This window comes from Molossus molossus, unplaced genomic scaffold (genome assembly GCF_014108415.1).
Source record: "Molossus molossus isolate mMolMol1 unplaced genomic scaffold, mMolMol1.p scaffold_m16_p_7, whole genome shotgun sequence".
NCBI lineage: Eukaryota > Metazoa > Chordata > Mammalia > Chiroptera > Molossidae > Molossus > Molossus molossus.
The window spans coordinates 9190030-9213711 of record NW_023425401.1 but is presented as its reverse complement, the minus strand read 5'-3'; the positions used below and the strand labels follow the sequence as shown (position 1 = coordinate 9213711).

General features: G+C 39.2%; 1 protein-coding gene across 11 annotated transcripts in view; it reads left to right on the top strand.

Annotated features, from left to right (window-relative positions):
- The window catches only part of BBS9 (Bardet-Biedl syndrome 9), a 378994-nt gene that overhangs the window by 104124 nt on the left and 251188 nt on the right, over positions 1–23682 (top strand). For all 11 annotated transcript variants that reach the window (XM_036246696.1, XM_036246699.1, XM_036246695.1 and 8 more), the window contains 2 exons: positions 1061–1244; positions 1888–2017. In XM_036246696.1, coding sequence (XP_036102589.1) covers positions 1061–1244; positions 1888–2017 — 314 coding nt within the window. The remainder of the gene's footprint in view (positions 1–1060; positions 1245–1887; positions 2018–23682) is intronic.

The following is a 23682-nucleotide window of genomic DNA, read 5'->3' as shown; positions in this document are numbered from 1 at the left end:
ATATGGTGTGAGATAGGGGTTCAGTTTATCCCTCTGCATATGGATACCAAGTTTTTCCAAAACAATTTATTGAAGAGACAGTCCTTTTCCTACAGTGCATTCTTGATACCTTTGTGGAAGATCAATTGACTGTAAATGCCTGGATTTATTTCTGGGCTTTATTCTGTTCCACTGGTAGGTGTTAGGTTTTCATACCAGTACATACTGGGCTGCTTTGGCTAGCATAGCTTTGTAGTATATTTTGAAGTCAAGTAGTGTGATGCCTTTAGCTTTGTTCCTTTTGCTCAAGATTGCTTTGGCTATTTGGAGTCTTTTCCAGGTCTATCTGAATTTTAGCATTTTTTTCTATATCTTTGAAAAATGTCATTTGATAGGGATTTGAATCTGTAGATCACTTTGGGTAGTATGGGCATTTTAATAATAATTTGTCTAATTTGTGAACACAGCCTGTCTTTCCATTTACTTGTGTTCTTCAGTTTCTTTCATCAGTGTTTTATATTTTTCAATGCACATATCTTTTACCTCTTTGTTTAAATTTATATGAGAATTTTTGAACCACTGAGTAGCTAATACCATCGGCAAAAGATGGAGCAAAACGACTACTGTCTATGAAATATCAGAAATTTGGTCATAGCAAAAACTAGTGAATGAAGATTAGCCTATCTTTAGGTCTATTTTGTTATGAAATTTCTTTTTGTTTTTGTTTTCTTGGTTAATCCTCGCCCAAGGATATTCTTCCCTTTTTTTTTTTTTTGAGAGGGAGTGGAAGGCAGGGAGGTGGGGAGAGAGAGGGAAAAAAACAAAGAAAGAGAAATGTAAGAGAGACACATCAATTGGGTGCCTCCCTCACGACCCCAGTGGGGGCCAGGGATTGAACCTACAACCCAGGTACATGCCCTTGACTGAAATGGAACCCAAGACCCTTTGGTCCACGGGCTGATGCTCTTAACTGCTGTGCCAAAGTATCCAGGACAAGACATTTCTTAATGGTATTGATATGAAAGTAACTGAAATGTTCTGCTTTTAGTAAACTAAACTGATCTTAGGTTTTTCTTTACAGGTGGATTGGACTCTAAATATTGGAGAGCAAGCCCTTGATATATGTATTATATCTTTCAATCAGTCAGCATCTTCTGTTTTTGTTCTTGGTGAACGAAACTTTTTTTGCCTGAAGGATAATGGGCAGATTCAATTCATGAAGAAACTTGATTGTAGCCCAAGTTGTTTTCTTCCATACTGCTCAGGTGTGTAGAAAGATTTCCTTTTATCTTTTCCATATGTCAAGGCTATGTTATATACATCAGGAAAAGCCAAACTCACACACATATATTTTAAACATCTAGGAAAATAGTTATATACTGAATATGTAATGGAAATTTTAACTTTGAAAGTTTGAATAGAAGCTTGATATGAAGCACACATTTGGGTTTGTCCGTCATTTTACTTTGTACGAAATGACTTGTAGAATTGGCCGCAGGCATACATCGCTGCTTTCCAAAATGAGGCTGTTCAGGGTGCTTCCAAGAGCACATCAGGCTCTTGTGTAAGCAGAATGGCACAGAGTAATGCCTAACAGAATGACTTTTTTTTTGTAGTGAATGCCCAGTAAATCATTAGCTTAAATGTGTTAAATATTAATGAAATTCATGCTTTCTAGATGAAATGCAAAAATGTTGGCCACTATCTGGTTATAGTTTCCAACTCTATGGTTTTTTTCTTTTAGATATTGGTAAGCTTGAAAAATCACATTTTATTACCTAAAACTCTTTGCACATTACCATCAAGATATTATAATTAGTTGGTATCATACATCCCCTAAAAGGGATATAATATACTGTTGCAAAGGGCAATTTTCTGATTATCCTTTTTTCTATTTTCAAACTACAGTTTCTGAAGGAACAGTAAATACTTTGATTGGAAACCACAACAGCATGTTGCATATTTACCAGGACGTGACGCTGAAGTGGGCCTCTCAGCTGCCCTGCGTGCCCGTGGCGGTGCGAGTGGGCTCTCTGCAGTAAGTCGCTCGCGTCAGCCATGTCTCCACTCAGAGTCCTGGTCAGGGAACCCTCAAAAGTGTTACGAAATAATGGAAGTGGTTTTACTAAAAAGTGAATTTTACTAAAAAAGTGGCATTGTAGTGTTCAACAATGGAAATAATTTTATTTGTTTTTTATTTTTGGCAGTTTATTTATTTATTTTATTTTTTTATTAATTTATCTTTGTAACAGATGTTTCTCCTTTTTCCCCCATTGACACCCTCCTCCCCTCCCCCACCCCTCCCCCACAGCATTGTCCGTGTCCATTGGTTATGCGTACATGCATATAAGTTCTTCGGTTTATCGCTTCTCTCCCCTGGCCCCCCACCCTCTGAGCTTTGTCAGTCAGAACCCTGCTTCTATATCTCTGCCCCTATTTTGCTCATCAGCTTATTTTGTTCATTATATTCTATAAATAACTGAGATCATGTGGTATTTGTCTTTCTCTGATTGGCTTATTTCACTTAGCATAATACTCTCCAGGTCTCTCCATGTTGTCTCAAAGGATAAGAGATCTTTCTTCCTTACAGCTGCATAGTACTTCATTGTGTATATATACCACAGCTTTTTTATCCACTCATCTATTGATGGATACTTGGGCTGTTTCCAGATCTTAACGATTGTAAATGGACATGGTGCTGCTTAGTGTTGCTATGAACATGGGGGTGCATATAGTCTTTCCGATTGGTGTTTCAGGTTTCTTAACATATATCCCTAGAAGTGGGAACACTGGGTCAAATGGCAGTTCAATTTTTAATTTTTTGAGGTAACACCATAGTGTTTTCCATAGTGGCTGCACCAGTCTGCATTCCCACCAGCAGTGTACTAGAGTCCCCTTTTCTCCACACCCTCACCAACACTTGTTTGATGATTTGTTGATGGCGGCCATTCTGACAGGTGTGAGGTGATACCTCAGAGTCATTTTAATTTGCATCTCTCTGTTGATTATTGACATTGAGCATTTTTTCATATGTCTCTTGGCCAACAATGGAAATAATTTTAAATATAACTTTTATTGGAAAAGAAGTATATAAAAATTCTTAATTAGAACCATTAATCATTTTTATTTGGTATTTCTAGTGAGATATCCTTTGTAAATGAAAGCGTTCAAGAAAATGTTTTGCCTGAGATTATTATTATTATTATTTTTAAAATCCTCACCCAAGGATATATTTTTCATTGATTTTAGAGACAGGAAGGGGGAGAGAGAGAGAGAGAGAGAGAGAGAGAGAGAGAGAGAGAGAGAAACATTGACATGAGAGAGAAAGGTCAACTGGTTGCTTCCCATATGTACCCCAACTGGGGATGGAACCCTGATACCTGGGTATGTGCTCTGACTGGAATCGAACCTGCAAACTTTCATTTTATGGGACAATGCTCCAACCAACTGAGCCACACCAGCTAGGGCTATATTTTATTTATTTATTTATTTATTTATTATTGATTTTAGAGAGAGAGAGAGGGAGGGGCAGAGAGAGAGAGATTGATGTGAGAGAGAAACATCGATCAGTTACCTCCTGTACTTGACCTGACTGGGGTTTGAACCCACAACTTAACTAAGTGCCCTGACTGGGAATTGAACTAGAAACCTTTTGGTGTGCAGGATGACACTCCAACCAACTGAGCCACCCTGCCGGAGGTAGATTATTATTTTTTAAATAAAAAAGGATTTTTTAAAAGCATTTGGTGGGTTTCATTTAGGGGTGACTTACTGTTGGACTGAGAATAATATACTTCAAAACTTGTTTCAGACCTTATGTCCAATGGTGCAGAATTGGTAATGATTATGTGTTTAAGACAGTTTAGATTTTAAATAGGGCCACTTTGCATTTAAAATGAAAGATAAAATTTGTATCTTTTTTTTTTATCCTCACCTGAGGACACTTTTCTATTTTTTGTTCAGGTAGAGTGGGAGGGGGAGAGAGGAAGAGAGAGAGAAACATCGATGTGAAAGGGACACATCGAGTGGCTGCCACCCGCACAACCAACCAGGGCCGGGGACAAACTGCAACCGATGTACATGCCCCCAGCGGGAACCGAACCCGGGTCTCTCGGGACCGCAGTCCGACGCTCTAACCGCTGAGCCAAACCGGCCAGGGCTAAAATTTGTATCTTAATATTAAATTCACAAAATGTATAAAAAATGAGAGAAAGGAGATATCAAAATTGTAATTTTTTTAGATTCTCAGTATAAAAGGCAACATGTCAGATTATGTTTAGGAATTGAAAATCTTGGTAAATGTATAGAAACACACTTTCTATAGTGTCATAGGTTCCCAGATCTATTCAGTTCTGCTTATTATATCATTTTATTGAACTTTAAAAAACCATATGTAGAATTCTTCAATGACATCCATAGTCATTGAAGAATTTCAATGGAGACTGATCAGTATGACTAGTCTCCAAATGAAGAGGTTGAATGTTACGCACCACATCAAGACCCTTTGGCCAACAATAGTGGTCCCATAAGATTATGATGGAGCTGAAAAAATTGTATAGCCTGTTGACTTCGCAGCTCTCGTGATATTTAGTACAACACACTACTTACATGTTTGTGGTGATGCTGCAATAAACAAAGCTACTGACCTGTCAGTCGTATAAGAATATAGTTGACACCATTATGTACAGTACCGAATACTTTGACAATGATCATAAATGAGTATGTTACTGGGTTATGTATTCTTTTTTTTTTCTATCCTCACCCGAGGACATTTTTTCATTTTTTGTTCAAATAGAGTGGGAGGGAGGGAGGGAGAGAGAGAGAGAGAGAGAGAAAGAGAGAGAAACATCGACATGTAAGGGACACATCGAGTGGTTGCCACCTGCACTACCCAACCAGGGCCGGGGACAAACTGCAACCAAGGTACGTGCCCTTAGTGGGAACTGAACCCCGGGCCTCTCTGGACCCCAGGCCGACGCTCTAACTGCTGAGCCAAACTGGCCAGAGCTGGGTTATGTATTCTTTATATTACACTTTTTACTGTTATTTTAGAGTACTCTTTCTACTTACAAAAGACAGTGAGATGTTTAGCAGACTTCAGCAAGCTCCTTAGAAAATTTGAAAACATGGACCCCAACACCAAAAGGTTTTCATTAATAGAGAGGGATGCTTGTGGTGTGTTATCTGCTTTCAAGCAAATCTGTGATGAAAGCAGGAAGCAAACCACCGCGGATGTATTTATGAAAAGAATGACACCTTCTCAAGAAGGACCTCAGGCAGGTCCTTCAGGAGGTTCCAGAAGAGGCGTTGTTACCGCAGGAGCTGCCGGCTCCCGTTGTCACCCCTAAAGCCCTTCAGTGGGACGAGAGTGGAAGTGGAAGACAATGATGCTAATGATCCGACCCTGTGGAGGCTTAGGCTAATGCGTGTGTTTGTGTCTTAGATTTCAACAAAACAGTTTAAAAAGTTAAAAAATAATTAGAAAAAGGCTTATGGAATAAGGATATAAATAAAAAGTATTTTTTACAGCCATATAGAGTATTTGTGTTTTAAGTGTTATTACAAAAGAGTTGAAAATGAAAAAAATTGAAAACTTTATAAAGCAAAAAAGTTACAGTAAGCTAAGGTAAATTTATTATTAAAGGAAGAAAACGATTTTAAAGTACATTTAGCGTGGCCCAAGTGTACAGTGTTACAAAGTCCGCAGCGGTGCACAGTGAAGTCCTGGGCCTTCTCACACACTCACCTCTCACCCCTGACTCCCCCAGAGCCCCTGCCAGGCCTGCAGCTCCATTCACGTAGGTGCTCTTTACAGGTATACCAGTTCTCTTTCATGCTGGGCCTTCTCACACACTCACCTCTCACCCCTGACTCCCCCAGAGCCCCTGCCAGGCCTGCAGCTCCATTCACGTAGGTGCTCTTTACAGGTATACCAGTTCTCTTTCATACCGTACTTTTACTCTACACCTTCGACGCTTAGATACACAAATACTTACCATTGTGTACAACTGCCTACAGTATTCTGTATTCTGCACAGTAACATGCTGTACAGGTGTGTGGCCTCTGAGCGGTAGGCAGACCGTATCACCTAGGCGAGCAGTAGGCTGCACCATCAAGATCCGTGTAAGCGATCTCTATGATGTTCCCACAACGACAGCATTTCCTAATGACTCAGAGTGTATCCCCGTCATTGAGCAGCACAGGACTGTATTATTGTTGAAGCTCAATTAAGGGCATTCATCTTTGCATTAAACTTGAATATTGGAAAAATAGAAACTTTTGAAAACATTGAATATTTTAAAAGAAGTTGCTTTTTCATGTTTTAGAATTGCTATGCAGTTGACACAAATAGTGGTTACGTTGTATTTGAAGAAAAATTTAAAATTCTGAGGTTGGCATCTGCAGTGCCCATGAAATGGTCTTTTAAGTTCAACCAAATGCTCAGACTTACCAGACATTTTACATCGGATTTACTTAGAAGGATTTAGAACAGGAAAACCTCTTGCCAGCAGGGCAGCGTCCGTATTTCTCTCCCGGGAGAGTAAGTCTCGCGGCAGTGCACACGTCCACACGAGGGTTGTTCTCTTGGGCCCCAGCGACAGCTCGGGTGCCAGAAGACGACCCACAATGGCGGGCATGGCGCACAGTCTCCGTGCCCCGTGGGAGCCAACATCTTTAAGTACTAAAAAGTCATTGTGGTTTTTGCATGTTTGTGGAGCATGGGAAAGTGATATACAGAAAAGGACTTTATTGAGACCATTTAGTTGAAATACCTATTTTACACACATATTATTTATAGGGAACGTGTCTATGTCAAGAGTCACGGTACTCAGGAGCTCAAAGATATGGCTTCTCAGCAGATATTCATGGTTAATTTATAGTTTCTGGTCCAGATGCAACATATAAGTCAAGGGTCCAATAGTAACTGACATTATTATGAGTAAAAAACCAAATTTCCATACAGTGTGTGTCAAGAAGCTTATATTAAAAAATAGCCTGTAGCCCTGGCTGGTTAGAGTATCGGCCCAAGGACCAAAGGGTCATGGGTTCGATTTCTGGTCAAGGGAACCTGGATTACAGGTTTGATCCCTGACCCCAGTTGGGGTGGTGCAGAGGCAACTGATTGATGTGTCTCTCTCACATCGACGTGTTTCTCCCTGTCTCTCCCTCCCTCCCTTTCTTCCACTCTATCTTAAAAAAAAAAAAAAAAAAAAAGAATCAATGGAAAAGTATCCTCAGGTGAGGATTAACCAATAAAGAAATAAAATAAATAAAAAATAAAAAATAGACTGTCACATCTAAACTTAGGTACTCCAGAGTCAAGCTTCTATTTCTCATAGCTTTTTTGGTGTTTTAATATTAAACAATTAAGTGTAAATATTGTCATTAATGATTCCCATAGTTAATATACAGCAATAACTCAATGGAAGATTTTTCTTATTTTTATATACTTTAACATAAAAGCATAGAGTTAGAGTATTTGAAAGGATTTCACTGTAATTTTTTGAAAAATTTTAAACGTGATTACTACTGACTTAGCTATAGCATATTTCTATTTAGAAGTTATTATTTGAAATTAGAAACACTGAAATAACTTCGCTCCTGCTTTTGATTATCTTTAGGGTTAAACTTTTTTTTGGTAGACGCTTCTTTGGCTGAATGTGTTTATTTGTAAAGGAAATTGCTGCTATTTTAATATGTTTCTTTTTAGTGAATAAGAAATATTGGATTTGGATCAAGTAGATGCAATTATACTTAATAACAGCGTTTTGCTCCGAAACTAAGATGCTTTGTTTCCTCCCACCCCCACCTCCTTGGCTCGTCCTCCCCACCTTGTTTATTACAAACCGACTCCAAACTCGTCTACGCTTCCTCCTCTTTTCAGGGTAAACAGCATTCTTGATTAGATAGAGCTCTTTTCGTTTAATTATTTTAATTTTTGTGGGTTAGACTATGGGAATGTGAAATAAGCATACAATTTACAGAGTCAGAAGAGCCCCAAAGGGATCATGTTCTTTAAACTCTGGGTTCTTATTGTTTCCCACTGATGTGGAAGCCGGGCCAGGTATCTTATCCCTGCTGTGGTCAGCTTCCCAAATGGCAAATAGAGACCATCATTTATCGGTGAGTTCTTCCCTCGAGGGATATGAATACAATTAAAAGTGGACGTGTGTTTGGGTGAACGTTCAGAGTGATGGCTCCCTTTCCAAACTCTTGCCGGTGGCCACAGCCACAGCCGCTGCTCTAAAATCTTGTCGCAGCTCACTTTATAGCATGAACGATTTGTTCAAGTACTCAGTGTTTTTCTTCTGAGGCTGTATCCACAACAGCCACGTATGTCCGTGTTTGCCATTCATTTTTTAGCCTTCACTGAAACAGTATTCTTGACCAGAATGGTTTCCCCATTTCTTCTCTGGATTTTCAAATTTCTTCCATCTGCGAGTCCTAACTCAAGTCAGATAAATAAGCCTTCCCCATCTACCCTGGTCTCCTCTGAATTTCTGTAATATTTATACTAAGTTGGTGACTGCTGTTTGATTTGCCGAACTTCCCCCCTCGGTCATACGCTTCTTGAATGTAGGGACCTTGTCTGCCTTTGCACATTACTGAATCATCAGCGGAAAGCTGAACACACGGTGCGTGCTCGTCGGTTTGGAAATGCGTAGAAGTCACTGTGGTTTGTGGGTGTCAGGCTGCGGGGTGGCTGGAAAGACCTTACAGGAGCTTTACATTGAAGAACTTTTTTTATATACGAAAAATTGAGACTTATAGACCAAAGGATATTATTTCTGAGTTTTTAAATTTCAAAGTGACTTTTTTCTTTTTTGGGTTAACTTTTGCTGTTGTCATCGTGTGTGTGTGTGTGTGTGTGTGTGTGTGTGTGCTTTGTAGAAGTGGGTTCTGTTCTGTGATTGGCCAGTTACTTTATAGAATTTGTTACTCTGTATGGATGTAGATAGATACTGTTGGAGGGGCAAAGAGAAGTAGTAGAAGAGAGAAAGGTTCAGATGGGTAGGAATAAAATATGTGCTTCCATCATGGGTCAGATTCAAGTAGTAAAAAGTGTCTGCCAAGTTTTATGGTTTATGTAGAACCTGGGTTCTGACCAGATGGGGGCAGGGTTAGATTTCGGGGAGAAGAATGAAACATCTTCCCACCTTTGCTCAGGTGGTCTCCATGAAGTGGAGCTGGGTGTGTTATGAGCTGAAGCTGTGCTTTTGGCTTCATCTACCTGATAGTTGGAATTTGTTTTAGGTTCTAGATTTATGAATTATGGTTTTTCCCCCCTCTTCTCACCCATTTCTCCCCATTTCCACTGATTTTTGTGCCTCTGTCTCTTTTTAGTCTGACATGGCTGTTTTAGTTAGCCACCGGTGAGGCGGCATTGGGCGCTGCTGCCACATTGAACTGAGCACTTCAGAAGAGCCTGTGGATCGTATTATTCAAGTGCAGAGAAGAATCTGGTCGAGAATGGAATAGCACTGAATCTAGGGACTCTTTTGGAGAAATTGGCTTTTTTCCAGTGATAACTACCTTTTAATTTCTAAAGATAATTCCTGTTCAAGCTAGAGATTGAGCAGTATGGTGCTTTATTTTGGAAAAAAAATTAAAAATAAAGTGTTAATCTTTTTAGAAGATATGGTCACTGAATGGTGGCTGAGCTCTTGATTTTACACAGAAAATATTAGTCCTTAGTAATCGGATATTCCACTGTCCTGCCTGCTTAGTTAATATTTGGTCTTATTTTGTACAGTGTTCATTACAGCTGAATTATAGTTTAATGGAAGAATTTGCATACCTTCATGGAATTTGACATAGTGGGTTTTGACATTAGTATGATTATTTTCCTAACTTCCCTTTCTCTCCATTATAATGTCCTACTTACAGTCTTTTGGTGATTTTTAGAAAATTTATTTTTGGTTATTAATGATGTGTTTGGCATTGTAAGTAAATTAAGTTGAACTTAGCTCATTTTGATGTGTTAAAGCTTACAGAGTTTCAGTGTTTTCACCATTATTTTTCCCAGCTCTCTCCCCCACTTTTTTGTTTGTTTGTTTGATTTCCTTTTTCTTTTTCATTCCATTTGGGAAATAAAAAAATTGTTGTTTTTTTTTTTTCTGCATGAATAGTTATAAATCCATTTTAAAGAAACCCACATGAGTTAAGTGGCACAAGACTATAATTGGGACTTTAACCAGCAATGTTAAATAGGGTGTGAGAACCTCTATCAGAAAAGGGGGACTCCGGACATAAGAGATTATAACTCGATATAAGGAGTTGTGGGGGAGGGCTAACAGAATTGATCACATTTGGTATGTATATTTTTTCTTGTTTTATTGTTCACTCAGTGACCATGATTTGGACACATTGTTTCTGTCAATTCTATTGGCACAGTTTGGAGGTAAAATGAGTGTATTATTTCTGATGTCATTACTTGCACGCACATATTTCCGTTGTGCAAGGTCAAGGTCTTTAATGAAGCAATCTCTAGATTTCATATTGATTGAATTTTCTATTGATTGAGCAAGAATTGTGCTTCTAATGTCCTTAGAGCCACGTGGCTAAGCCAGCCTGTCATGCGGTAAACTACTTTTATAAACTTCCTCATTGCCACTTCGGTAGTTTTATTCACATGAAAAAGACTTGCGGTAATCTTATAAATAAACTAGGAAACCATATCTTTCTTGTTATTTGTCAGTTGGAGTTATAACCCTCAGAGAAACTCTCCTTATGAAAGTTAGAAAAATCTTCTACTTGGTCTCATGTTTTCATTGTCATGTTATTTTTTATGTAATAATGTAAAACACAGCATCCTCCATTCTCATGAAAAATTTATTAGTAATTACAGTTCCAGATTGTTTGACTTTGAACCATTTCATAGTAAATCTGTTTAATTTTCCTGCCAGAGGTTTTAGAAATACTGTATAGCCAAGGATAAGGAGTTGCATTTAGAATGCTAGTTGGGTTTATACTTTTCTGTTTTATAAATTAAATGTTTTAATGGTAGAATTCTTATTACCGTGTATTTCCACTGCAAAATTTCTCTAGACATATTGTCACTGAGACTGTGAACTTCTTAAAAAATGGATTTCAGTCTAAATGGAAAAGTGTTCTGGTGTTTTGGACTTGAATCTCTAGCCATTAACAGGTATGGGAGTTAATTTGATAATGGATACAGGGTGGGGATGCGGATGGAGGAGTCAATTGTTTAAGAGAATTGTGGCCAGCAGGAAAGTGTGGCTTTTTACTAGTAATGGTGGGTTTTACCTTTTATTTTATTTTATTTTTATTTTTATTTATTTTTTGTTAATCCTCACCTGGATATTTTCCCACTGATTTTTAGATAGAGTGGGAGGAAGGGAGAAAGAGAGAAACATTGATGTGAGAGAGACACATTGATTGTCTCCCACATGGTCCCAACTAGGGCCCGGGATCGAACCTGCAACCCAGGTATGTGCCCTTAACCAGGAATCGAACCCAAGACCCTTCGGTCCTTACTTTTAGTAGTAAGGACATACATACCTCCTTGACTTGTTGGGTTCTAGAGATCATTTGTACCAGGTTGGTGACTTGCTTTCATCTTTCTTGGAAATACACGCCATTGTACATCTTTTCTCCTCATTTTAGCTACTCTGGTTTCAAAGATAGAATGAGTTTTTATTTTTTTAATATCTCTGTGTTCTAGAGGAAAACACTTTCATTTTCTAAGTTGCTTACTGGAGAATATAAACATGAAACAAAGTGATTTTTTGGGGCAACATTAGGTTTATATGCTGCTAAGAACTTTGGAACTTCAGGTGGACTTAGTTCCTTTACTATACTCACCAGTAATGGCCTATATTTCAGAGAGCAAATCTGGGTTATTGCCGAAATAAAAAAGTGTTTGTAAATGTGTAAATCCTACTGTACAGGCTAAAGTTGAATGGGTTAAAATTAAAATCAATTGTTGCCCGAAAAGAAATGCCAGAACTACAGCAGCATTACTGCCCGCTGGGCACTGGCATCTGGCATCACTGCATCTATGTTCTAATAAGAACTACATCAGTAGCTCATTCAAAACTTTCAGTGTTCAAGTATCAGGCTTCATAGAAACTGTTACTGACTCCCTACATCTTTTTAAAAATAAATATATGTTAATAATATGTTTCTGTTGATTTTTTTAGAGTGAGAGAAACGGGGAGAGAGAGAGAAACATTGATTGGCTGCCTCTTATATGTTCACCACTGGGGATCGAGCCTGCAACCCCGGGCATGTTCCCTGATTGGGGATTGAACTAGGCCCTCTCAGTCTATGGGATGACGCTCAATCCACTGAGCCACACTGGCCGGGCAACTCTCTACATCTTCTTTTTTTAAAATCCTCTATTGAGGATTATTTTTTTCCATTTATCTTCAGATAGTGTGGGAGGGAGAAAGAGGAGGAGGGAGGGAGGGGGGGGAGAGAGAGACAGAGAGAGAGAGACAGAGACAGAGAGAGAGAGTCAGAGAGAGACAGAGACATTGATGTGAGAGAGACACATTGAATGGTTGCCTCCCACATGACCCTGACCAGGGCGGGGGACCGAACTGCAACTGAGGTATGTACCCTTGACCAGAATTGAACCCTCCACTCTTTGGTTCATGGGCTGATGTGCTAACTGCTGAGCAAACCGGCCAGGGCTACATCTATAAAAAACAGATCTGGGAGAATGATGGTACCTTTCTTCATTTTAAGAGAAGATAACATTAATTAAAATTACTAAACATGGGGTTGAAAATATAATATAGTCAATGACCAAATATAATATAGTCAATGTCATGATTTAAGTCCTCTTTATAACTTGAACTTGAAACTTGGAAATAAATCCAATCTCACCTGGTAAAATAGGGCTTTAATGCTCAATTATCCGACCTCTGTGATCTGTAGAATCGGCCTGTGAACGGATAGGGGGGTTCACAGGTATTCGGAAAAGGAGATCTGTATTCACTGGGTTCTGTGCCTCTAGATCAGGAAAATCTGACATGTGTTCACTGAACTACAGTTTATTATTTAAGATAAATGTAAAACAAAAACAGAGTTATTACCTGCTTTTTTTGATGTGCTAGAAAAAAAAAAAAGATGAATACCCATATACTTTGTTTTGAGTGAATAATATTTGAAAACCACAGAAGAAAACTGTACTAATTCAATGTTAGAATGTTTTTGTTTTAATTAAATAGCAGATGACAGAATGCCATTATTAAACATTAATTCACTCACATAGAACCTATATTCTAATGAGAACTTCTGTTAAATGGAATTGTACACCTGAAACCTATATGATTTTGTTAACCAGTGTTACCCTAATAAATTTTAAAAAAAGAAGTTATGTTTAAATTTTGATCAACTGTGGCTACATAAAGACTTTGATTAGTATAGAAAGAAAAATTTATTCTTTTTTTCTTGGAGTTCACAAAACAATCATCTTTAGTTTTCAAATGTTTTTAGATTGAGAATATTTTAATATCTGTAGATAGCATGCACTACTTACTATGAAAATGTTTTAGAACATGCACTAACAGTAATGTGTTCTTCCATTGTAACACTGTTCCAAGAATCCAAATAATGATTATAATAGCTAATATTCATTTCACTTGCTATGCACCAGGCAGTATTCTAAGTGCTTTGCACATATTAATTTATTTAATTCTTCAAGAACATTTACTATGATTATTATTACCATCCCAATTTCATAAATAATGAGACGGAGTCACAGAAAGATCAAGTAACATACCTGAGCTCATAATCAAACATGTGAACAACTAATTGTAGTGTAAGTGGGTTAGTGTTATATTACAGAAATGTGGAAAGCGACAGGCCCTTTAGTGTTTAGCTCCTCGTGGAGCTAGAAGTAGACATCCCAACTCTGTTCCTGCAGGAAACCTCTCACACCTTTTCTTCATTGGAAACAATTGCTTCCCTTTCAGACTAGTGTTACTTTATGGTCAATCTAATGAGAAGTATATTGTTGGTGGTTATAATGGTAAACAGCTGAAAAATCAAAATACAGAAGCCTAAAACAAAAATGGTTACCTTTGGAGTGTGGGACTGAGGGGGAGGGAGAGTCTGGGCATGTTCTTTAAATATCTTTGAGAGAGTTTCAGGTATTCTCAACATCAACTCCAATCTTGGGAAAAATAATGGTGGTGCTAAGGCTCTTTCTTTTAACTATAAAATAGTTTAGATATGTATTAGATTTAAATAATTTTTTTTGGAATGAATAAAAATGAAATATAAATTACTGAGTATTATAATTAAGAGGAACAGTGTTATAGAGAATTATTTATTCTTTTTTAAATGAAAAATTGTGTTTTGTAAATTAGAAATTACAATAGTCACAATGCAATAAAAAATAATACCTTTTGCTTTTTGGATGCAGCATTTCAGAGTGTTATCCTTTATCTGTTATTTGTACGTATTTCCAACAGCAAATTTCTCTCTTCTTATTCCCTCTTGTTACCTTCATAAATCTTTTTTTTTAAAGATACAGTGGAAGGGAGGGAAGGAGAGAGAGAGAGAGAGAGAGAAACACTGATGTGGGAGAGACACATCAATTGTTTACCTTCCATAGGACCCTGACCAGGGCCGGCGATCCAACTTGTAACCCAGGTACGTGCCCTTGAACCCATGACCCTTTGGTCTGAGGGCTGATGCTCTAACCACTGAGCAACCAATCAGAGTGTTACCTTCATATTTTAAATGACTATTAATTAGTTCATATTAATTGAGCAGTCAAAAAATTTTCTTGGGAGGAAAATGATTCTGATTTGGACCATATAGCAATTTCCCTTTGGGAATGGATTTTGCAATAAGTTAGAACATTTAGGAATATAAAAAGTGTACATCCCCCCTTTAAAAACTTTGTTAATTATGGAGCAAGAAACTATGCACCTGTCAAGTGCTGTAGCTGCAAGAACCACACTGGGCTTTCCAGTGCCTCAGCCCATCCCGTGTGGGGCAGCAGGTGCACCTGTCAAGTGCTGTAGCTGCAAAAACCACACTGGGCTTTCCAGTGCCTCAGCCCATCCCGTGTGGGGCAGCAGGTGCACCTGTCAAGTGCTGTAGCTGCAAAAACCACACTGGGCTTTCCAGTGCCTCAGCCCATCCCGTGTGGGGCAGCAGGTGCACCTGTCAAGTGCTATAGCTCCAAGAACCACACTGGGCTTTCCAGTGCCTCAGCCCATCCCGTGTGGGGCAGCAGGTGCACCTGTCAAGTGCTGTAGCTGCAAAAACCACACTGGGCTTTCCAGTGCCTCAGCCCATCCCGTGTGGGGCAGCAGGTGCACCTGTCAAGTGCTGTAGCTGCAAAAACCACACTGGGCTTTCCAGTGCCTCAGTCCATCACGTGTGGGGCAGCAGGTACACCTGTCAAGTGCTATAGCTCCAAGAACCACACTGGGCTTTCCAGTGCCTCAGCCCATCTCGTGTGGGACAGCAGGGGCCAGTGTGTGCGTGAGCCGCACAGGGACAGTCTGCCTGGAAACGATGCCCAGGGTGTTTCAAGTTTAGCGGAAATACACGAAAAATCAAAACACAGCCCTGTTGGGAGGAAAGGAATTCAAGTCATCGCACGCTCTTTCGGTCTCCGCGGGCTCCCAGGTGGCAGCGATTGCTAGGGTCCGCCCCCCCCCCCCCGCCCCCGTCTCTGTGGCTGCACCGTCCAGCGGCAGCCCGTGAACATGCAGATTCCTGCTTCTCAGCTGGCTGCATGGGGAGAGGGTCGCGGGAGCCCCAGAAGCGACGTGTTCCAAGAGCGGGGCAGCTTTCCCTTCATTCGAGTTGGTATAGGACGGTTTTCATGAGTGTATCATTGAAGTGAATTACGTTTTAAGTCAGAAAGTAGTACACAGGGTCCGCTAAACCTATGCATTTGTTTATTCCTTCTTTTCCCCCCACAGGCTGTAGTATTTTTTGCCAGAAGTAGAAATGTGTTTTACTGTTTTCTACACAAAAATTACTTCAAAGAAAATAGTTATAGTAAGTGATTTGTACTAATTTCAGTTCAGCAAATATACCTTTTTTTTTTTTTTTTTGTTACAGATATTTTACCTTTTATCCCATTGGCATCCCCCCCCCCCCGTCCCCGCCTTAATTGTCCATGTCCATTGGTCATGCATACATGCATATAAGTTCTGTGGTTTATCTCTTCCCACCCCCGCACCCCCCATCCCCTCTTCTGAGGGATGTCAGTCTGTGCCCTACTTCCATGTGTCTGGGTCTACTGTATTCCTCAGACTGTTATGTTCATTATATTCCGTATATAAGTGAGATCATGTGGTATTTGTCTTTTTCTGCTTGGCTTCTTTCACTTAGGATAATACTTTCCAGGTCCCTCCATGTCGACTCAAAGGATAAGAGATCTTTCTTTCTTACCGCTGCATAGTACTCCATTGTGTATATGTACCACAGCTTTTTTATCCATTCCTCTACTGGTGGACACTTGGGCTGTTTCCAGATCTTAGCTATTGTAAATAGTGCTGCTATGAACATGGGGGTACATATATTCTTCCTGATTGGTGTTTCAGGTTTCTTAGGGTATATTCCCAGCAGTGGGATCAGTGGGTCAAATGGAAGTTCAATTTTTAATTTTTTGAGGTAGCACCATATTGTTTTCCATAGCGGATGGACCAGTCTGCATTCCCACCAGCAGTGTACTAGAGTCCCCTTTTCTCCACACCCTCGCCAACACTTGTTGTTTGATGATTTGTTGATGGCGGCCATTCTGACAGGTGTGAGGTGATACCTCATTGTTGTTTTAATTTGCATCTCTCTGATGATTAGTGATGTTGAGCATTTCTTCATATGTCTCTTGGCCATTTGTATGTCCTGTTTGGAGAGGTGTCTATTCAGCTCCTCTGCCCATTTTTTAATTGGGTTCTTTGTCTTCCTTTTGTGGAGTTGTATGAGCACTCTATATATATTGGAAATTAAGCCCTTATCTGATACATCATTGGCAATGATGTTCTCCCATACAGTGGGTTGCCTTTCCATTTTGATGATTGTTTCTTTTGCTGTGCAGAAGCTTTTTAGTTTGATGTAGTCCCATGTGTTCATTTTCTCCTTTATTTCTGTTGCCTTAGGTGATGTATCAGTGAAAATTCTGCTCCGTATGATGTCCGAAATTTTGTTGCCTACATTTTCTTCTAGAATTTTTATGGATTCACGGGTCACATTTAAGTCTTTTATCCATTTTGAGTTTATTTTTGTGTATGGTGTAAGTTGATGGTCTAGTTTCATTTTTTTGCATGTAGCTGTCCAATTTTCCCAACACCATTTATTAAAGAGGCTGTCTTTACTCCACTGTATGCTCTTGCCACCTTTGTCAAATATTAATTGAGCGTATTGCCTTGGGTCCATTTCTGGGTTTTCAGTTCTGTTCCACTGGTCTATATGCCTGTTCTTGGGCCAGTACCAGGCTGTTTTGGTTACAGTCGCTTTGTAGTATAACCTGATATCTGGTATTGTGATCCCACCTATTTTGTCCTTCTTTTTCAAGATTGCTGTGGCTATTCGGGGTCTTTTTTGGTTCCATATGAACTTTTGAAGTATTTGTTCTAGTTCTATGAAATATGTCGTTGGTATTTTGATGGGGATTGCATTGAATCTCTAGATTGCTTTGGGTAGTATGGACATTTTAATGATGTTAATTCTTCCAATCCATGAACAGGGTATGTGCTTCCACTTTTTTATATCTTCCTCTATTTCTTTTTTCAATGACCTGTAGTTTTCTGCAAATAGGTCCTTTACTTCTTTGGTTAAGTTTATTCCTAGGTATCGTAATTTTTTTGGAGCGATGGTAAATGGGATTGTTTTTTCAGTTTCTCTTTCTGTGAGTTCATCATTGATGTACAAGAATGCCATCGATTTCTTGACGTTAATTTTGTATCCTGCTACTTTGCCAAATTCACTTATTAAGTCTAATAGATTTTTGATGGAGTCTTTAGGGTTTTCTATGTACAATATCATGTCATCTGCAAATAATGACAGTTTCACTTCCTCCTTTCCAATTTGGATCCCTTTTATTTTTTCTTCATGTCTGATTGCTGTGGCTAAGACTTCCAGTACAATGTTAAATAAGAGTGGCGAAAGTGGACATCCCTGTCTTGTTCCTGTTCTTAATGGAAATGTTTTTAGTTTCTGTCCATTGAGTATGATATTGGCTGTAGGTCTTTCATATATGGCCTTTATTATGTCGAGATATGATCCCTCTATTCCTACATTGCTGAGCGTTTTTATCAGAAATGGATGCTGGATTTTGTCGAATGCTTTTTCCGCATCTATTGATATGATCATGTGGTTTTTATTCTTCATTTTACTTATGTGGTGTATCACGTTTATTGATTTGCGAATATTGTACCAGCCTTGCATCCCTGGAATGAATCCCACTTGGTCATGGTGAATAATTTTTTTGATGTATTTCTGGATCCGATTTGCTAATATTTTGTTCAGGATTTTGGCGTCTATGTTCATCAGGGATATTGGCCTGTAGTTTTCTTTCTTCGTAGTGTCTTTTTCTGGTTTTGGAATTAGAATTATGCTGGCCTCATAGAACGTGTTTGGAAGGCTTCCTTCTTCTTGAATTTTTTGAAATAGTTTGAGGAGAATGGGTGTTAGTTCTTTTTTGAATGTTCGGTAAAACTCCCCCGTGAAACCATCTGGGCCTGGGCTTTTGTTTGCTGGGAGAGTCTTGATTACCTCTTCAATTTCCTTAGTTGTTATTGGTCTGTTCAAGTTTTCTATCTCTTCCGGGAATAGTTTTGGGAGACTGTGTGTTTCTAGAAATTTGTCCATTTTGCTGAGATTGTTGAATTTGTTGCCATATAGTTGTTCATAGTAGTTGTTAACGATCTTTTGTATTTCCGTGGTGTTGGTTGTTACTTCTCCTCTTTCGTTTCTGATTTTGTGTATTTGGGTTCTCTCTCTTTGTTTCTTGGTGAGTCTAGCTAAGGGTCCATCAATCTTGTTTATCTTTTCGAAAAACCAGCTCTTTGTTTCATTGATCCTTTGAATTGTTTTTTTGGTCTCTATGTCATTTATTTCTGCTCTGATCTTTACTATTTCCTTCCTTCTACTTGCTCTGGGGTTTTCTTTTTGTTTGCTTTCTAATTCTTTAAGTTGTGAGGTTAGACAGTCAATTAGAAATTTTTCTTGTTTTTTGAGGTAGGCCTGTAGTGCTATGAACTTCCCTCTCAGAACTGCTTTCACTGCATCCCATAGATTTTGTGTTGTTGTGTGTTCATTTTCATTAGTTTCCAGGAAGTTTTTAATTTCTTCCTTGATCTCCTCGGTGACCCATTCATTGTTTAATAACATGCTATTTAGCCTCCATGTGTTGAAATGTCTTTGCATGTTCTTGTTGCAATTGATTTCTAGTTTCATGCCATTGTGATCTGAGAAGATGCTTGATATGATTTCAATCTTCTTGAACTTGTAGAGATTTAGTTTGTGTCCTATCATGTGGTCTATCTTTGAGAATGTCCCATGTGCACTTGAGAAGAATGTGTATTCTGTAGTTTTGGGGTGTATTTCTCTGTAGATATCTATTAAATCCATTTGGTCTAGTGCTTCATTTAGAGTCTCTGTTTCCTTGCTAATTTTTTGCCTAGAGGATCTATCCAGTGCTGTCAACGGGGTGTTGAATTCCCCTGCTATGATTGTATTGTTGTCGATTTCTCCTTGGAAGTCCTCCAGAAGATTTTTAATATATTTTGGTGCTCCTATATTGGGTGCATATATGTTTATCAAGGTTATATCTTCCTGTTGGATAGATCCTTTCAATATTATGTAGTGGCCATCTTTGTCTCTAGTTATGGTCTTCATTTTGAAATCTATTTTATCAGATATGAGAATTGCTACCCCAGCTTTTTTTTGCTTTCCATTTGCTTGGAAAATTTTTTTCCATCCCTTCACTTTCAACCTATGTGAGTCTTTTGTTGAGAGGTGGGTCTCTTGTAAACAACATATAGATGAGTCATCTTTCTTATCCAATCAGCTACTCTGTGTCTCTTTATGGGAGCATTCAATCCATTTACGTTTAAGGTGATTATTGATATGTACTTATTTATTGCCATTTTTGTTTAGTGTGGTTCTATTTTTCTTTGCATTTCTACTGGTAATTACAGCAGTCCTTTTAACATTTCTTGCAGTGCTGGTTTGGTGCTAATGTATTCCCTTAGCTTTTTTTTGTCTGGGAAGCTCTTTATTTGATCTTCTATTTTGAATGATAGCCTTGCTGGGTAGAGTAGTCTTGGATTCAGATTCTTGTTTTTCATGACTTTGATTACTTCATGCTATTCTCTTCTGGCCTGTAGTGTTTCTTGTGAGAAGTCAGCTGAGAGCCTTATGGGGCTCCCTTTGTAGGTAACCTGTTGCTTATCTCTTGCTGCTTTTAGGATTCTCTCTTTGTCTTTAATTTGTGGCATTTTAATTACTATGTGTCTTGGTGTGGGCCTGTTTGGGTTCTTCTTACTTGGGACTCACTGTGCTTCTTGAACTTGGATGCCTTCTTCCTTCACCAAATTAGGGGTTTTCTCTTACTATTTTTTTGAATATATTCTCTATCCCTTGCTCATTTTCTTCTTCTTCAGGGACTCCTATGATGCGAATATTATTACGTTTCCAGTTGTCCCATAGTTCTCTTAAGCTGTCTTCCTGTTTTTTAATAGTTTTTTCCTTTTGTTTTTCTGATTGGTTGATTTTTTCTACCCTGTCTTCTAATTCACTGATCCGGTCCTCAGCTTCCCGTACTCTGCTTTTTAAACCTTCCAATGTGTTTTTCATTTCGGATATGTCATTTTTTATCTCTTCTTGTTGGTTTTTAATTTCCATTTGGCTTATTTTCAGTGTCTCTATGTCCTTACTCATGCTGTTGAGCTTCCTCAAGATCATGGCTCTGAATTCTAGCTCTGTTAACATGCCTAATTGCTCCACATTGATCTCATCTTTGGTGGAGGTGTCTTGCTCTTTCATTTGGCTTCTGTTTCTGTGTTTCACCATTTTGGCTATCACTGTGGGCTTTGGAGCCTGTCAAGTTCTCCCTGTGGGTGTTGGTGTTCTGCTGTTTGTGGCTCCCTCTCCTGTGTTTAGATGAGTGAGGGGGGACCCACGTTGAACACCACTGTCAAGTCTTACTTTCCTGGTTAAAGTTGCCAGCCCAGGAAACGTACTGTTATCCTCTAGTTTTTTGCCTGGAGGCTAGCAGTCTAGGTTAATTGATGAGTTTAGGGTTGTCAGTTGATTGAAAAACTCCCTCTGGTGCTCAGCCAAGGGGCTTTCAGGAGGGTGGGGCAGATGCTGGTCGTTAGTGAGCCTCAATTAGCACTTCAATGGCCCACAGGGTGGGGTTGGATCTCCGAGGGAGGGGCTGCTGCCTCTCTCTGAGCCCTGGGAAGGAGCAATGTGGCCACCGTCCTGAGTGTTTGCACTCAGCCAAAGCTCTGAGCGCCCTCCAAACCCCGAGTGTCCCGACACAGTTCCAGTCCAGTCTGCCCTCCCTCCGCCGGAGCCCAAGGTGAGTGGCTGTGGCTGTTTCAGCCTCTGTCCCGGCTGCGCTGTGGAGCCGCCTGGGAGTGTGACCCGAGGGCGCCGCTCACAGCTGAGGCCGCTGCCGAGCTGCCGACCGTGGGCGCCCAGCCCGGTCTCGCGCCTTCGCAAGCCTACCGGGATGGAGTCAGTGTCCCTTGTTGTATGGTCCTCGCAAGCTGCTTTTCTGTTGGTTTTTCCCGTCGATTTGTCTGTGTTATAGTTGTAATTCCAGTTTGGTTCTGGGAGACGGTCTGTGTAGCTCCGCTCACTCCGCCGCCATTTTTCGGTTCCATCAAATATACCATTTTTTTGTAGTTTAAAAATAATTTAAAGTAGGGTGCTAAGCAAAATAAATTTTTCTTTAAATAACATGAAATATTATAAAGTACTTTTTATTTATTTCGCCCGCCTAAAGGCAGATCTCCTAAATTTTAGTTGCCGCTCTCTCATCAAACAGAACTTGTGTTTTCTACCATAGAATTTAGACAGTGAATTTTTTTTTGTTAGCACTTTATTTTTTGCTTATTTATTTTTTAATTATTTAATTAATTTATTTTTGTTGCAGATGTTTCTCCTGTTTTCCCTACTGACACCCTCCTCCCATTCCTGCCCCTCCCCCAGCATTGTTGTCTATATCTATTAGTTATGCCTATATGCATAAGTTCTTTGGTTTATCTCTTCCCTTCCCCCCACCCCCTCCTCTGAAGTTTGTCAGTCTGAACCCTACTTCTATTAGACAGTGAATTCTTTACTCCTATTTAATAAAGTCACAATCCTTACGGTAATTTTGGATTGATTGTTCATCTTAACTCTCTTTTTCTTTTCTATTCCATAATTAGTTAGTGTCTAAAAACTGGTCTTTTAAAAAAAATGGCAATATATTTATTGTTGAAAGTATGACAGATGTCCGCTTTTCTTCCCGATTGAACCCCTCCTTCCCTCTCCCACCCCCTCCTATCTTTCCAGCCTAGTGCCCATGTTGATTGATTGTACATATATGCATATAAGTTCTTTGGTTTATTTCTTTCCTCCCCTCTCAACCCCCTTCCTCTGAGGTTTGTCAGTCTGTTCCCTACTTCCGTGGTTTTGGATCTCTTTTGGTCAACAGCTTATTTTGTTCGGTATGTTCCACAAATCAGTGAGATCATGTACTTGTCTTTCTCTGACAGGCTTATTTCTCTCAGCATACTAGTCTCTAGGTCCCTCCATGTTGTCTCAAAGAATAAGAGATCTCTCTTTCTTACAGCTGCATAGTATTCCATTGTGTAAATGTACCACAGCTTTTTCACCCACTCATCTACTGATGGACACTTGCCAGAATGGTGGCCATCAACAAATCCTCAAACAACAAGTGCTGGCGACGGTGTGGAGAAAAGGGGACTCTAGTACGCTGTTGGTAGGAATGCAGACTGGTGCAGTCACTATGGAAAACAATATGGTGTTACCTCAAAAAATTAAAAATTGAACTGCTATTTGACCCAGTGATCCCACTTCTAGGAATATAGCCTAAGAAGCCTGAAACACCAATCAGAAAGAATATATGCACCCCTATGTTCATAGCAGCACTATTTACAATAGCTAAGATCTGAAAACTGGTCTTTTAAGAAAAGTTGAATAAAATTTTGTTAAAATCAGAAAAATTCTTGTCCAAGTTACTTTCGCCTATTTCTAAGAGCTACAATTTAAAAATACTTTGGAAAAATTAAGCAATAATTATTATGTGTTGCTCTTAGGGAGGTGGTTGTCATCTTTTTTGTATTATTTCCCCCCAATACATATATTTCTTCTAGCTTAAATATATTTAATGAAAATTTATATTTATTTTGAAAAAGTCTTTCAAGATTATGTCACATTTGAGTTCAGGAAATCCAGTTACAAACAGAAGTAGTACTTTACAGATATGAAACATGAATTAACACAATACTTTGAATTTTGGCAAACCTCATTTTTAAGCCGTTTGAGCCATCCAGGTGATATTCAGATGCAGTGAAATTTACTAGCCCCTTGAAGCCCAGTGAGATCTACAGTGTTTGGTTTCTTAGAGACAAACTCAACTGAAGAGCAGTGTTAGGTGAGGTTCATTCAGAATGCCATGTAGCATATGAACAAGACATTGTCTTCCAGTGTGAATCCTAATAGGTCTTAGCTCCCCAATCTAGG